The sequence below is a fragment of the Capricornis sumatraensis genome, chromosome 19 (assembly GCF_032405125.1).
Source record: "Capricornis sumatraensis isolate serow.1 chromosome 19, serow.2, whole genome shotgun sequence".
In the NCBI taxonomy this organism is placed as follows: domain Eukaryota; kingdom Metazoa; phylum Chordata; class Mammalia; order Artiodactyla; family Bovidae; genus Capricornis; species Capricornis sumatraensis.
In genome coordinates, this window is record NC_091087.1 from 71,886,464 (window position 1) to 71,898,368 (window position 11,905).

The 11,905-nt window shown below is 60.8% G+C and overlaps 1 protein-coding gene across 4 annotated transcripts in view; it reads left to right on the top strand.

The window, feature by feature from the left end:
- The window catches only part of EVL (Enah/Vasp-like), a 119,555-nt gene extending 108,295 nt beyond the window's left edge, over positions 1–11,260 (top strand). For 3 of the 4 annotated variants that reach the window (XM_068990899.1, XM_068990898.1, XM_068990900.1), the window contains exons 8-14: positions 828–888; positions 3,455–3,521; positions 5,078–5,144; positions 5,240–5,302; positions 9,192–9,258; positions 9,600–9,657; positions 10,802–11,260. In XM_068990899.1, the coding sequence (XP_068847000.1) occupies positions 828–888; positions 3,455–3,521; positions 5,078–5,144; positions 5,240–5,302; positions 9,192–9,258; positions 9,600–9,657; positions 10,802–10,839 (421 nt within the window). In that variant the 3' untranslated portion in view covers positions 10,840–11,260. The remainder of the gene's footprint in view (positions 1–827; positions 889–3,454; positions 3,522–5,077; positions 5,145–5,239; positions 5,303–9,191; positions 9,259–9,599; positions 9,658–10,801) is intronic. The other variant, XM_068990901.1, reaches the window with a different exon arrangement.
- Positions 11,261–11,905: the final 645 nt, after the last annotated feature.

Genomic DNA, 11,905 nt, shown 5'->3' on the forward strand with positions numbered 1-11,905 from the left:
ACCCATCCTTCCCGGGATGAGCCAACGAAGAAGGGGCCCCAGTGTGACTGAGAAGGCTGCAGCGTGGGCTGGTCCCTCGACGGGGACAGCCCGCTGGTGGCCGTTCCCCCACATCAGGCCAGTTTCCCCCTTGATGGGCAGCTCACTTGTGAGCTCTTGAGCACTGTGTGTTCTGGCAGCTTCAGAGAGGCTGCTGTGTATGGGTTTGAGAATTAGCCAGATGTCGGTGCCCAGTGTGGCCAGCAGAGAGCAGGGAGTTTTCAGGGTGTTTGAGCAGGGGCTCATCCCTGGGGGGTGCTGTCAGTGACCAGAGGCGTCTGTCGGAGCCTTTCCTTCCTGAGCAGCTCTTGGCGGCATCCGGGTTGATAGGGCGTGGCTGCTGAGCGCCGAGGCAGGGGACTTCAGGGAGACAGGCAGGCTTCCTTCTCCCGCAGGTGGCCCGCAGGTGGGATGTCCACAGCGTGACCTGTGGGCTGGGAGCTGTCTTGCCCCTCGCAGCCAGGCCTGGGTGTTCTGAGGCCATAGCTGTACCCAGCTCTTCTGACTGGGACGGGGTGTGGACCAGCCTCCTGCCCCTCAGGTGCTGCAGACAGAGATGCGAGTGTCCCCATGCCCCCTGCCAGACCAGTTTGGCATCCAGGGTCCTGGGACCAGCATAGAAGGCCTGCACACTCACTCAGGCATCACCCCAGGCCAGATGGGTGCCTGGATAAGTTACCTCCTCCACACGAAACGGGGCTTCTTAGGACCACGTCCGCACAGAAGAGGCATCCGGTCAGTGTGGAAACCTCCGGGGCTGATGGTGTGTGTTCTCCCTTCTGTGTTAGGAGAAAAGCAGCCTCCCAGACAGACAAGCCGGCTGACAAGAAGGAAGACGAAAGCCAAACAGTAAGTGCACCCACCGCCAGCCTGCCCTGGCTTCCCGTGCCGTGTGGACACACCAGGCCCCGCGGTGCCGGGGGTTGGACAATCACATGATAGATTCTTCACTGGGTGATTGTAGGAGGGTAGGGGGATTCCTGTCCATCCCCCTGCACCACGGGGCAGGTCTGCAGTCACTGAGCGTCTGGCAGCCTCGTGGGAGAGGCAGGTGGGAGGCACAGAAGCAGGGTCCAGTCGGGAGTGTCATGACGAGAGGGCCTGGAGCCTGGGGAGCTCAGACACACGAACAGGTCTCCTCGACAGCCTCGGGTGCAGTCACGGTAGGGGGTGTCTGCTTCAAGACCAGGGCTGTTGCTATTTGTTTCTACTCCTAAAAGATGTCACTCGAGTCCATCCATTCCAGCAGAGCCTCGGATGAGCTGGGCAAAGGACCCCGAGCCTCAGGCGCTTGTCCGGATCAGGATCCTAGAGTCCCGTCTGTCCACCCAGAACTCCACGTGCCTGCCTCCACGTAGGGCGGCTAAGGCTTTTGTCCTGTGTGTTAAGCTTTCCCTGTAAAAACAGATTCCTGCTAAAACCACTAAGTTTAGACCTTAATTGCAGACAGCATACAGGTTGCATCTCAGTGACAGAAATGCCAGGGCACGCGCACTTCCGTGCCACTGGGTGAGGCTCGCCAGGCGAGGCCCAGGGCTCCGGCCCTGCCAGCGGCCCTCCCACCCCCTCATCCCCAGCCTAGGCACGTGCAGCCCCCTCGGCCCCCACAGCTGACTCCTCCCCAGTCTGGACGTCTCTGCATAAGCATTGCTCCCTGAGAAATGGGCTCCCAGACCCCAGACTAGGTGAGGCTCCCTGCAGCTTGGTCCCCGGGCGCCTCTCCCTGCTGTGCTTCTGCTTGGCTCTCAGCGCACACACGTGTCTTGTCTCCTCGCCCCTTGCTGCCGGAATGTGAGCCCTGCTAGGGCCACGCATGCACGCTCCCCTGCCCGCATGCCTTGCACCCGGTGTGGAGCCCGTCCAGCTGGCTCCGCCTGAATGCCTCCAAGTGCAGAGGCCTGTGTGGCCAGGAGCCTGGAGGTAGTCACAGGCCTCCAAAGACTGGCAGGTTCCAGCCAGCACCGCCAGCCCCAGCTCCCTGGGCTCTAGGAAGAGAAGGAGTGGAAGTGCTCTGTCGTATCCGACTCTTCGCGACCCCATGGACTATAGCCCGCCAGGCCCCTCTGTCCATGGGATTCTCCAGGCGAGAACACTGGAGTGGGTTGCCATGCCCTTCTCCAGGAGATCTTCCCAAGCCAGGAACTGAACCTAGGTCTCTGGCATTATAGGCAGATGCTTTACTGTCTGAGCCACTAGGAAAAGAGTAGGGACCCAGGAGAAATCTTTGACCCCAAGGGTGGAGTTTTCCTCCTCTGACTCCCCTTTCTCTGTAGGCCTCTAGGCTTGGTTGCATGCGGTCAGGAGGCCCCACCCACATGGGAGCAGCCTCTTCCAGGGCTGGGACAGTCCCGCACAGCAGAGCGAGTGCAATGTGGCCAGGGACACTGGCGGCTGGCCTTTCTTTTTTCTTTTATTTGGCCGTACTGCGCAGCTTGGGGATCTTAGTTCCCCAACCAGGGATCGAACCTGGGCCCTCAGCAGTGAAAGCAGTCAGTCCTAACCGCTAGACCTCCAGGGGAGTCCCTGGCTTTTTCATTTCTATACTTGTCAGTGTTTTCCAGATCTTCACCGAACATGTACAAAGTTTCAAGAAGGAAATGTGGAGCCCTCCACATTCGGGAGAACTCCACACTCCCAAATGTGGAGTCAGGTGGCTTGGGCGGGGCTACTGCCCCTTGCTGGCCACGGGGCTCTAAGGATGTGTCCCAGGCATGAAGAGCACAGCCCCCAGGCTGCGAGGTGGCTGGCGAAGGGGTCTGCAGGGGTAGGGGGGCTCTTCCCGGCTTGCAGCTGAAGCCGGACTTCCCTTTATATAGGGAGCAGTCTTAATAGTTATTTTTGAAATAATAGGATGATGTTAAAAATTTTTTCTGGTTTATTTTCCAGTTACTCTAATTTCACCCATAATATCTCCCACTCTGGCCTGTTTCCTTTGGGTCCTGGTCCCCAGGCACATGTGTTGACTTCCATAATTTCATTAACTCCACTCTCTCACAGCGAGAGGCCTCAGGAGATCTTCCTAGGGTCTTCCTGTGGGTCTTCCTCTGGAGACCCACAGCCTAGCACATTCTTTTGCCCCTGAATCAGCGACTCCGAGAACTCTCTTCACGCACCCCACAAATACGGGGTGGGGGTTCCTGACAGTCACGAGGTCAGTGCTTGGTGTGGAGGCCAGGGGTGAGCAATTGTCCTGACTCTCCACTGTGTCTCCCTGCAGCCTTCTTCCCCGACTGCCATGGGTTGGAAACCTGGGGTTTTCATTAGTGAAGCACCATGGTGGTCTCACTGTAAAAGTGACACTCGTTCACTGGATAATTTGGAAAGCTGCGGTCCCCTAGATGACCTGGCCCGAAAGTCCCCACCCAGCCGGCCTTCCTAACCAGGTCGGCACCAGAGCCTTTCTCTTCCGTTTCAGGAAGAGCCCAGCACCTCTCCATCTCCGGGGACCCGAGCAGCCAGCCAGCAGCCCCCCAACCCGTCAGGTAAGGGGCCCACCCTGCCTGCACCAGGCGTGGGGTCCTAGAGTGGGAGGGGCTCTCACAGGAAGATGATCTGACCCCCATGGCCTCACTTGGCGGATGAGCAGAGGCTGCGCTGGCGGGGCGCCCTGCCGTCTTACAAGGAAGCCCCCCCGACCCCTGTCAGCGGCCGCCTGCAGTCAGAGCCTGAACATGTGCAGGGCACCCTGGGGGAGAGAGCGCCCCATCCAGCTGTTTCCCCAGCGGGCCTGCCCACACCTAGGAGGGGTGGGGAAGATGGGACCGGAGGCTCAGCTTCCTGGCCTTGGGCCCTGCTCTGAAGAGGAGCATGTAAATACTGCAGTCAAAACGCCAGGTTGCTCCTTGTGAAACACCAGGATGTTATGGTCACCACTAGGGAGCCTTGCTCGCTGAGCAGTCAGCCAGATGAGGCCTGCAAAGCAGACGGCCCGGAACCTAACCTGGTCCGAGCTCTGAACAGGTGTGGTCAGAAGAGCGCCTTCAGACTGTGTGGTGGGAAGACGCCACGGCATCTGCTCCCTCAGTCATTCAGCAAACGTCTCGGGGTCTGCTCTGAGCCAGGCCTGTGCTCCCGAGCGTGTGGTGGGGCCGGGGGGGACAGAGAGAAAACAGGAAGCCTGTGGCGAGAGGCTCATGCCCGCTGTTGGCAGCTCGCTGGGGCACGGCTCTGCGGCCACCTGGGCCTCACGTCCTGCCCTTCTGCTGGCTCGTCGGCCTCCCTGTGAGGCCGGGGTCTGTGGCCTCTCCTCAGGCGGTGCCACGATTCTTGGTGAGTGACCGCGTGAACGCCTCACGTCCCAGCAGAGGGGCTGCGAGTTCCTAGTTAGAAGCTCAGTGCTTGTAAGCGGTGTGCCCCGGGCCACGTGCTGGAGCTCGGGTGTGGTTCTGCTCCCAGGTCCACCCTGCAGGCTCAGCGAGGGTCAGCCCATGGCCTCCAGGCTCAGCTCAGAGCACCTGGCCCCTGCTGCCCCAGGGAACTTTCCCTTCTGCCTCTCTGCTCATCCTGCCAAGTCAGGGAACTCATTCAGTTCAGTGGACCTCTCGTAGTAAAGTGAAATGCAGTTAAAGAGCACTTGAAAAAGGAGAGACAAATCAGCTTCCAAGGCCAGGTCGGGAAAGAGCCAGCAGCATTGTGTGGGGAGAGCCACAGAGCCGGGGACGGCGGGGGCACTGGCTCCCAAAGGCGGGTGTGGGGTGCGCTGAGGGTGCAGGCGAGAGGCTTCCTGTGCCCCCCCGGCCCACTGCTGGGGGCACAGGCTGCTTCTGGAGGTCCTGGTTCAGAGCTTCCCTGCCTAGCCGGCGCGTTCCCAGGAAAGCCCTAGCCATGGGGAGAGGACTTGAAACCAGGTCAACCGAGTTGCGGGAGCAGGGGCTCCCGTCCTGAGTTGGGGAGACGTCCTGAGTTGGGGAGACGCAGGTGGCAGGCCTGCGAGGGCCTCCTGGGCCACGGGAGCCGGGGCGGGGCCATCTGCCTGGGATGCTGCGGGGTGCGGGGCCACGGCACACTCCCAGCCCTGAGGCGCTTCGTCCACCAACAGAGGCCAGCCGGAAGCCCTGGGAGCGGAGCGGCTCAGCGGAGAAGCCCGTGTCCTCCTCGCTGTCCAGGTGAGCCGCCCCAGAAGCCCACGCTGCACCCGGGGCGGGGGCCCAGGCGGGCCTCGGTGCCAACTCACCTCTGCTCCATTCCACCCACCGCGTAGAACCCCGTCTGTGGCCAAGAGCCCGGAAGCTAAGAACCCCCTGCAGGCGCAGCCTCACTCTAGGTACCGCACCACCCGCCTCTGGGGCCGCCTCTGTCCCCTCCCGCGACTAACACCTCGGCCCCTGCCGCGTTGTCATCTAACAGCTATCTCTGGGACAGGGTGGGCTGTGCATCGTGAGGGACAGGGCAGGCCGGGTCCTCCTCACCCTCATCGATGGGGGGCCCTGAGGCCCCGGGTGTGTGACTGTCCAGAGAGGCCGTGGGGAGCCGCGGAGGTGCAGTCCCAGCTCTGGGCTCACCAGCCAGGACACCGGGCTAGCCAGGGGCCCTCTGCAGCCTCCGCTGCTTGCTCCAGCCCGTGCGGAGGTCTGCTCACCCCCCCGCAGCGTGGTCGAGTGTGGACAGCAGCCGCACACAGCAAGTACCCCTCCCCAGCACTCGCTGTGCCCCGCGGCCTACAGTCCCGGGGCTGTCCCCGCACCGCCCTCCTCCACTTCCTCTGCGTCTTCCCAGGGAGATGCTGGCCACGTTTCCCAAACCAAAACCTGAGGTGATAACAGGATGGGTTGTTTGCAACAGAGGTCGCTCCAAAAAAACCTCAGGCAATCAGATAGTAACCACAGGCCGAGCGTGGCCTGAATGTGCAGGCTTCTAGAGCCCACACTAAGGGGTGTCTCCAACGCCCGTCACGAATCGGAGGGAAACAGCCCAGAGCAGGTGGCACTTGGTCCTGGTCTGGCTGAGTCAGCCAAGAGAGAGCTCTGGCCAGCTCCGCAGGAGCGGTGAGGACAGACACGGGTGCTCAGGGAGGGCTGTCCCGGTGTCAGCCAGGGCTTGTGGGGGTCCCAAGTCAGCCAGCTTCTCGGCCAGGCATGAGGTCCCTGCCTGCACAGAGCTCGTCTCCGCGTGCAAAGACCCACAGACAAGACAACCATGCGTTCCCACAGGTGCTCGGGGGAAGACACCAAGGGTTCCGTGGTGGGCAGTGCCAGGTACAGAGGAGCTTTAGCAAGGGGGCTTCTCAGAGGCGGTGTTTGAGCGGACATGGAGGAGGGAGCCCGCCCTGCAGAAAGTGGAGGGGGGCGGACTTGCTGTCTGAAGGAGCAGCGAGTGCTGAGGCCCCTAGGCCTGCTGCCAACCTGGCGAACTCAGAGCAGAAAGCAGAGCAGCGTGGCTGACAAGCGTAGGACGTGGGGAGGGCGGAGCAAGGCACACTGAGGGGAAAGGCGTGGGTTTGTCCCACGCACAGGCCGCGGTCCGTGCACCCTGGGCCAGGGCGCCACAATGCAGTGTCTCTGGGCCGCCTGCCTGGCTGGAGGCAGGAGGTGAACCCTTCAGGCGGGAGCCAGATCAGGGCCCGGGAGGCGAGGCGGGCAGGGCCGGCCTGCAGCCCTCGGCAGAGCTGGCTGCTTCCTGCTGGTGGAACAAGGACAGACTGCCAAGTTCCGAGCAGCCAAGCGTCCCTCTCAGGGTGAGAACACTGTCCAGGGTGTTCTCACTGGGAAAGCAAGTTCTCCAGCTCTGAGCTGGAGTGCTTCCTAGACTCACAGATGGTGCCCTGGGGGCAGCCACTGTAGGGCCCACAGAGATGTCGGGGTCACTGTCGGGGTTGGGGGGCTGTCCAGAGGGGAGGACCAGGGCCCAGAGAGGTAACGTGGTTTGTCCAGGTGCCCCGGAAAATTGCTCTTGAATCAAGGACTATGAACCTACAGCAGGGCAGGGGATCTCTTTCCCCACCAGGATCCAAAATTACTTACTCAGGACCACGTTTGGCCTCTTTACTGAGTTCGTCCAGAGATGTGCAGGAGCACTTTATTTTTTTCTTTTTTAATCTGGGTATGTGCACTGGACCACTAAAATTTTATTTACATGGCATTCCGTGGTTTTTCAACCCAGCTTTCCTGAGATATAATTGACATCTAACGTTGTGTGAGTTCAAGGTGCCCGGCACGGTGACTTCATGTGTTAGATGCTGTAAATGATTACCGCGGGCAGCCAGGTCAAAACATCCGTGACCTCGCACAGACACCTTCCTCTGTGTATGCGGTGAGAACTCGCAGACCTCCTTGCTGCGCTCCTCCCAAGTGCGCAACGCAGCACCTCCAGCCACGGCCACCGCGCTGTGGGCTCAGCCCCGCGGCCTGCCCGCCTTGCTACTGCAGCCTCGCGCCCCTCAGCAGCCTCACCAGCCACCCCCACCCCCACCCCTGGCAGCCACCAGGCCAGTCTGTTTCCATAAGTTTGGCTTTTCGAGATTTGTTTATTTTGTGTTGGAGTATAGCCGATTAACAAGAAACGTTGTGACCGTTTCAGCTGCACAGCACGGGGACTCAGCCATACCTTTGCTTGTATCCGTTCTTCCCCAAACTCCCCTCATCCAGGCTACCACATGGCCCTGAGCAGAGTTCCCTGCGCTGCACAGGAGGGCCCTGTTGTTCACCCGTTTTAAATACGGGCTTCTCTGGATTTTACGCATAAGTGAGATCACGCAGCATTTATCTTTCTCTGGCTTATTCACTCAGCACCATGTCCATGCTGTCACAAACAGCAGGACTTCCTTCTTTCTCATCGTGGAATACTTCATTATATAAGTGTGTGTGACGTGTACCTATACATGTACACATGTGTGCATACACACCCACGTAGATACAGATAGGACATCATCCTCATCCACTCATCGGGCAGTGGACACTCAGGGGGTCTCCATGTCGTGGCACTTATGAACAGCGCCACGGCGGACGTGGGGTGCGGCCGTCTGCGGGGAGCAGCGAGCTTGTTCCCTCTGGCTGCGTCCCCAGAAGGGGGATTGCTGGCCCACGTGGAGGCTCCTCCACTCTGTTCTCCGTCTCAGCCGCACCAGCGCTTCAGCGTCCTGCCGGTTCTCCGCTGCGGAGGACACCAGCCGGACCTAATCTGTATGGTGACGCCTGGCAGTCGTGCCAGTTCCCCCAGTGTGTGTCTGCTGGTTGTCACATGTCCACTTCCCCAGTCCGCGTGTGTCCGCCAGCTCTCACGTGTCCACTGGCTTCAGGTGTGTGCCCACCAGCTGTCACGTGTATGTCTACCAGCTGTCACGTCCATGATCCCTGTAGGCGGCTCTGACCACATCATTTCCCTGAACCTGCCTCTCTCTCCATGTGGGGAGAGAAACTGCATCCAGAAGGTGCTCCCTCGGCACCATGATTCTCCTTTGAAAGGCCAGGTGAAAGCATTTGCCAAAATTTTCTTTTTTTTGACCACGCTGTGCCACTTGTGGGATCTTAGTTCCCTGACCAGGGATCGAACCTGGGCCCTGGCAGTGAAAACACTGAGTCCTAACCACCGGACCTCCAGGGAAGCCCCTGTCGAGACTTCCCAGGGAGGATTCATGTGCAGGAAACATTAAATTTCAAGCCAGCTAAGCTTAGTTCAGAAACGTCAAAGAAGGACAGTCCCCAGAACTGAACCCTCTGCCTGAGAAGAGCAAAACCACACGCAGAGCTGGTCCCCAGCACCAGGGCCTCTGGCTCTTGTCAGACATGGGTGCCTCCGGGCTGAGCAGTTGTCTCCTGTTTAATGCCAGCATCACGGGGTCTCCCCAGGCCGTGGTCTAGCCGGGATCAGAGGCCTCACTCTGAGAACCAGCTTATCAGCATCCTCTTCCCAGGGTTGGGCGGGGGGAGGAGCGTGTGGCTCAGAATGCCGTCCACACGCGTGGGCGCTTCCGTGTGAGCACTGTCAAGTCGGGAGACCCCAGGTCCTGACGCTTGGGTTGGGAAATACAGTCATGGTATCCAGGAGGCCCGCTCAAGGTGGAGACAGGGCGTGAGAGTCCTTTCTGAAGCGCCAAAGCAGCAGCATTTGAAGAGGGCAGAGCCAGGCCCTCAGCGGGCAAGCACTGGGCACCCACTTGCCTGTCGAGCTCGGCCCCCCAATGCCCACCCAACCACACCCCGCCACCCTCTTCCCAGGATGAAGCCGGCAGGGAGTGTCAACGATGTGGCCCTGGATGCCTTAGATTTGGACCGGATGAAACAGGTGAGTGTGTCTGTCCAGAGGGGCTGTGAAGGAGCCGGGCCTGGGGGCTTCTCGGGGCTGCGAGGGTGGCAGCTGGCGGGGAGGAAGGGGGCGGGAAGCCACATGCATCTTCACCAGGAAAGGGCTCCAGGCCCTCCCGGCCTGCCTCTTGGGGGGGCTGCCCTGGCTTCTCCCAAGTATTTCTGAGGCATTGCAGGGTGTCCCATCCCCTGTCACACACACCCTTCCCCAGTGCGGGGTGGGGGGCCGCTGAGAACACAGAGGGAAGTGGCTCTGAAGGGAGCCCGGCCTCCCTGCCCGTGACCACGGCCACCTTCACCCCGAGGCTCTGCTCCCAACAGGAGATCCTCGAGGAGGTGGTCCGGGAGCTTCACAAAGTGAAGGAGGAGATCATCGACGGTAAGTGGCAGGGACCCTCCACCCCGACCCCCACCACGGGGCAGCACCCAGCCAGGCTCACGCCAAGGGTCCTCGGGGAGGGCAGGGGTGCCTGTGCCCAGGGCTGCAAGCCAGGGGCCAGGAGGACCCAGCCAGTGAGGCCGTTCTGGGCTGGGAAGCTTAGGGTTTGCGCTGAGGGGTTTCATTCTTCCTCCCCGCAGCCCACACCAGCCTCCCAGTTCTCTGGTTGGGCAGACTGAGGCGACTCAGACAGATTAAGGAGCTTGTCCAAGTGGGAGCACATTCTCGCGGTCTGCACCTCGGTCTGACCTCCCCAGGCTCCCTCCTGGGTGAGCCAGTGGTGGGAAGGGTGCGTTCACCAGTCCAGAGCAGCTTTGAACCATCTGTTCTTTATCTTAGTATCCCATGGACTTAGATCACTCTCTTTATTCTGCTGCTTCCGATCCCTGAGCTTGGGGCTACAAGGGCAGCTGCTGCCTTCCCAGAGGCTAGAGGGCCCCAGAAGCCACAGAACTACCTAAGGGCCTGACCGAGTCCACAGCCTGCTGGGCGCTGCTGGCCCGGGGAGCAGGTGTGCGGCTCCAGAGAGCAGGGCCTCGTCGCAGTGAATCACATCCATCCGTCCACTCCCCACCGGAGCCTTTGAAACGGCCGGCTCAGATCTGGGGCCAGAGGAAAAGGAAAGGCGTGGGCCGAGCTAGCTAAGCCCACAGAGCAGGGAGGCGTGGTCCAGGCGCCCCCCCTTCCCTCGCCATCACGCCTGGGGGACTCTAGAGAGAGGAGAACGGCTGGGAGCCAGCGGAGCCGGACTTCTGCCCAGGGCTGGGTGATCAGCCACGCCCTGTCCTTGATCCAACAGAGAGCGCTCAACTTCCTGTTGGTCCAGTCACCTACCAGGCTGGGATGGGTAGATAAGGAGTTAATGAATCAAGAGGGGAGACAGAGCGGGAGCCAAAAAAAGACAGAGGCCAACTGTTAACCCCACTTTATTGCTGGGTGCCCCTGCCTCGGGAGGCCATGGGCCAGAGGGGTCGGGGGGGGGGGCTGGGGGTACCTTGGTCTCCGCCTGCTGTGGCAGCCGCAGTGGACGCGGCCCCTCGGGTGGGCAGCTGGGACTGAGCCTCTTTCCCGCCCTGTCCCCCAGCCATCAGGCAGGAGCTGAGTGGGATCAGCACGTCGTAGGCCAGAACCCCCGACGCCGCCCACAACCCGGGCCACCTGACGGCGGGGACCCCACGGAGCCCAGCGCCCAGGCCTCTGGCACACTCAGCACGCGCTGAAGCTAGGACATGCTTCGTTTAAAAGTCTTAACCTGTGATAAAATATTAAAATGAGAAAAGTTCAGTTCCTCAATTTTTTTAGATTCAACCTGACAGAACACCAGGCCTGCCGCCTTTTTTTTGTATTTTATATATGCCTATTTAAGTGTACGTTTCTTTGGGTTCATAGAGAAGACACCCCAAGTCACGCGCCTTGTTAGAAGGTCTCAAGTTTTCTTCTAGGTGCCCCCGGGAGCGGCGGCCGCTACCACACGGCTCCTCCCTGCATCCTGGCGGCGAGGGTCCGTCCACGCACCAAGCCGTCTGTGTCCACGTGGTAATAAACGCTTACTGTCCACACTCTGGCTCTGACTTGTTCACTCAGCACCAGCTCCTGGTCGTGCCTGGCTGGGGAGGCCTCTTCTTGGGGGAGGGCCTGCAGAGCGGTGCCAGGAGTAGGGGGGGCCAAGACGGGGCCCTTGGGAGTGAAGCAAGGAAGGACGGGGTGTGAGCCGCAAGTTCAGGCACTTCCAGCGGGAGTCCTGGGTCTGCTCCCGGGCCAGCCTCCTCCAGGGAGCTGGGCCCTGTGTGGGGCCCATGCAGGAGCATCAAAGGGGACCAGGAGGGTGTACCTGCTCAAACCCCCACCCCCACCTCCCAGATGGGGCCCTGTTACTTGGGCTCAGCCAGACAGGAAGGCAAGGCAAGCAGGCGTGGCCTCTGCCCTGCAGCCCCTGTGCCCATCAGAGTCACGTCTCAGACCATGCAGGGCTGAACCACAAAGGGCCTGGCCCTCAGGGCTGCCCACTGCTGCCCCTGTGCCCAGAGTGGCCCCAGCTAGTAGGAAAGCTTTGAAATCCTGTGACCAGCCTCCAGGACAGCAGTGTGCCCTGGCCCTGGCCCAGTCATACTCTGGGGGCTGTGGGAGGAGCCCCCACCACAACCCCCCAGTCTGGTTCAGGAAACGGGACCACTTGCTGTCCAGGCTG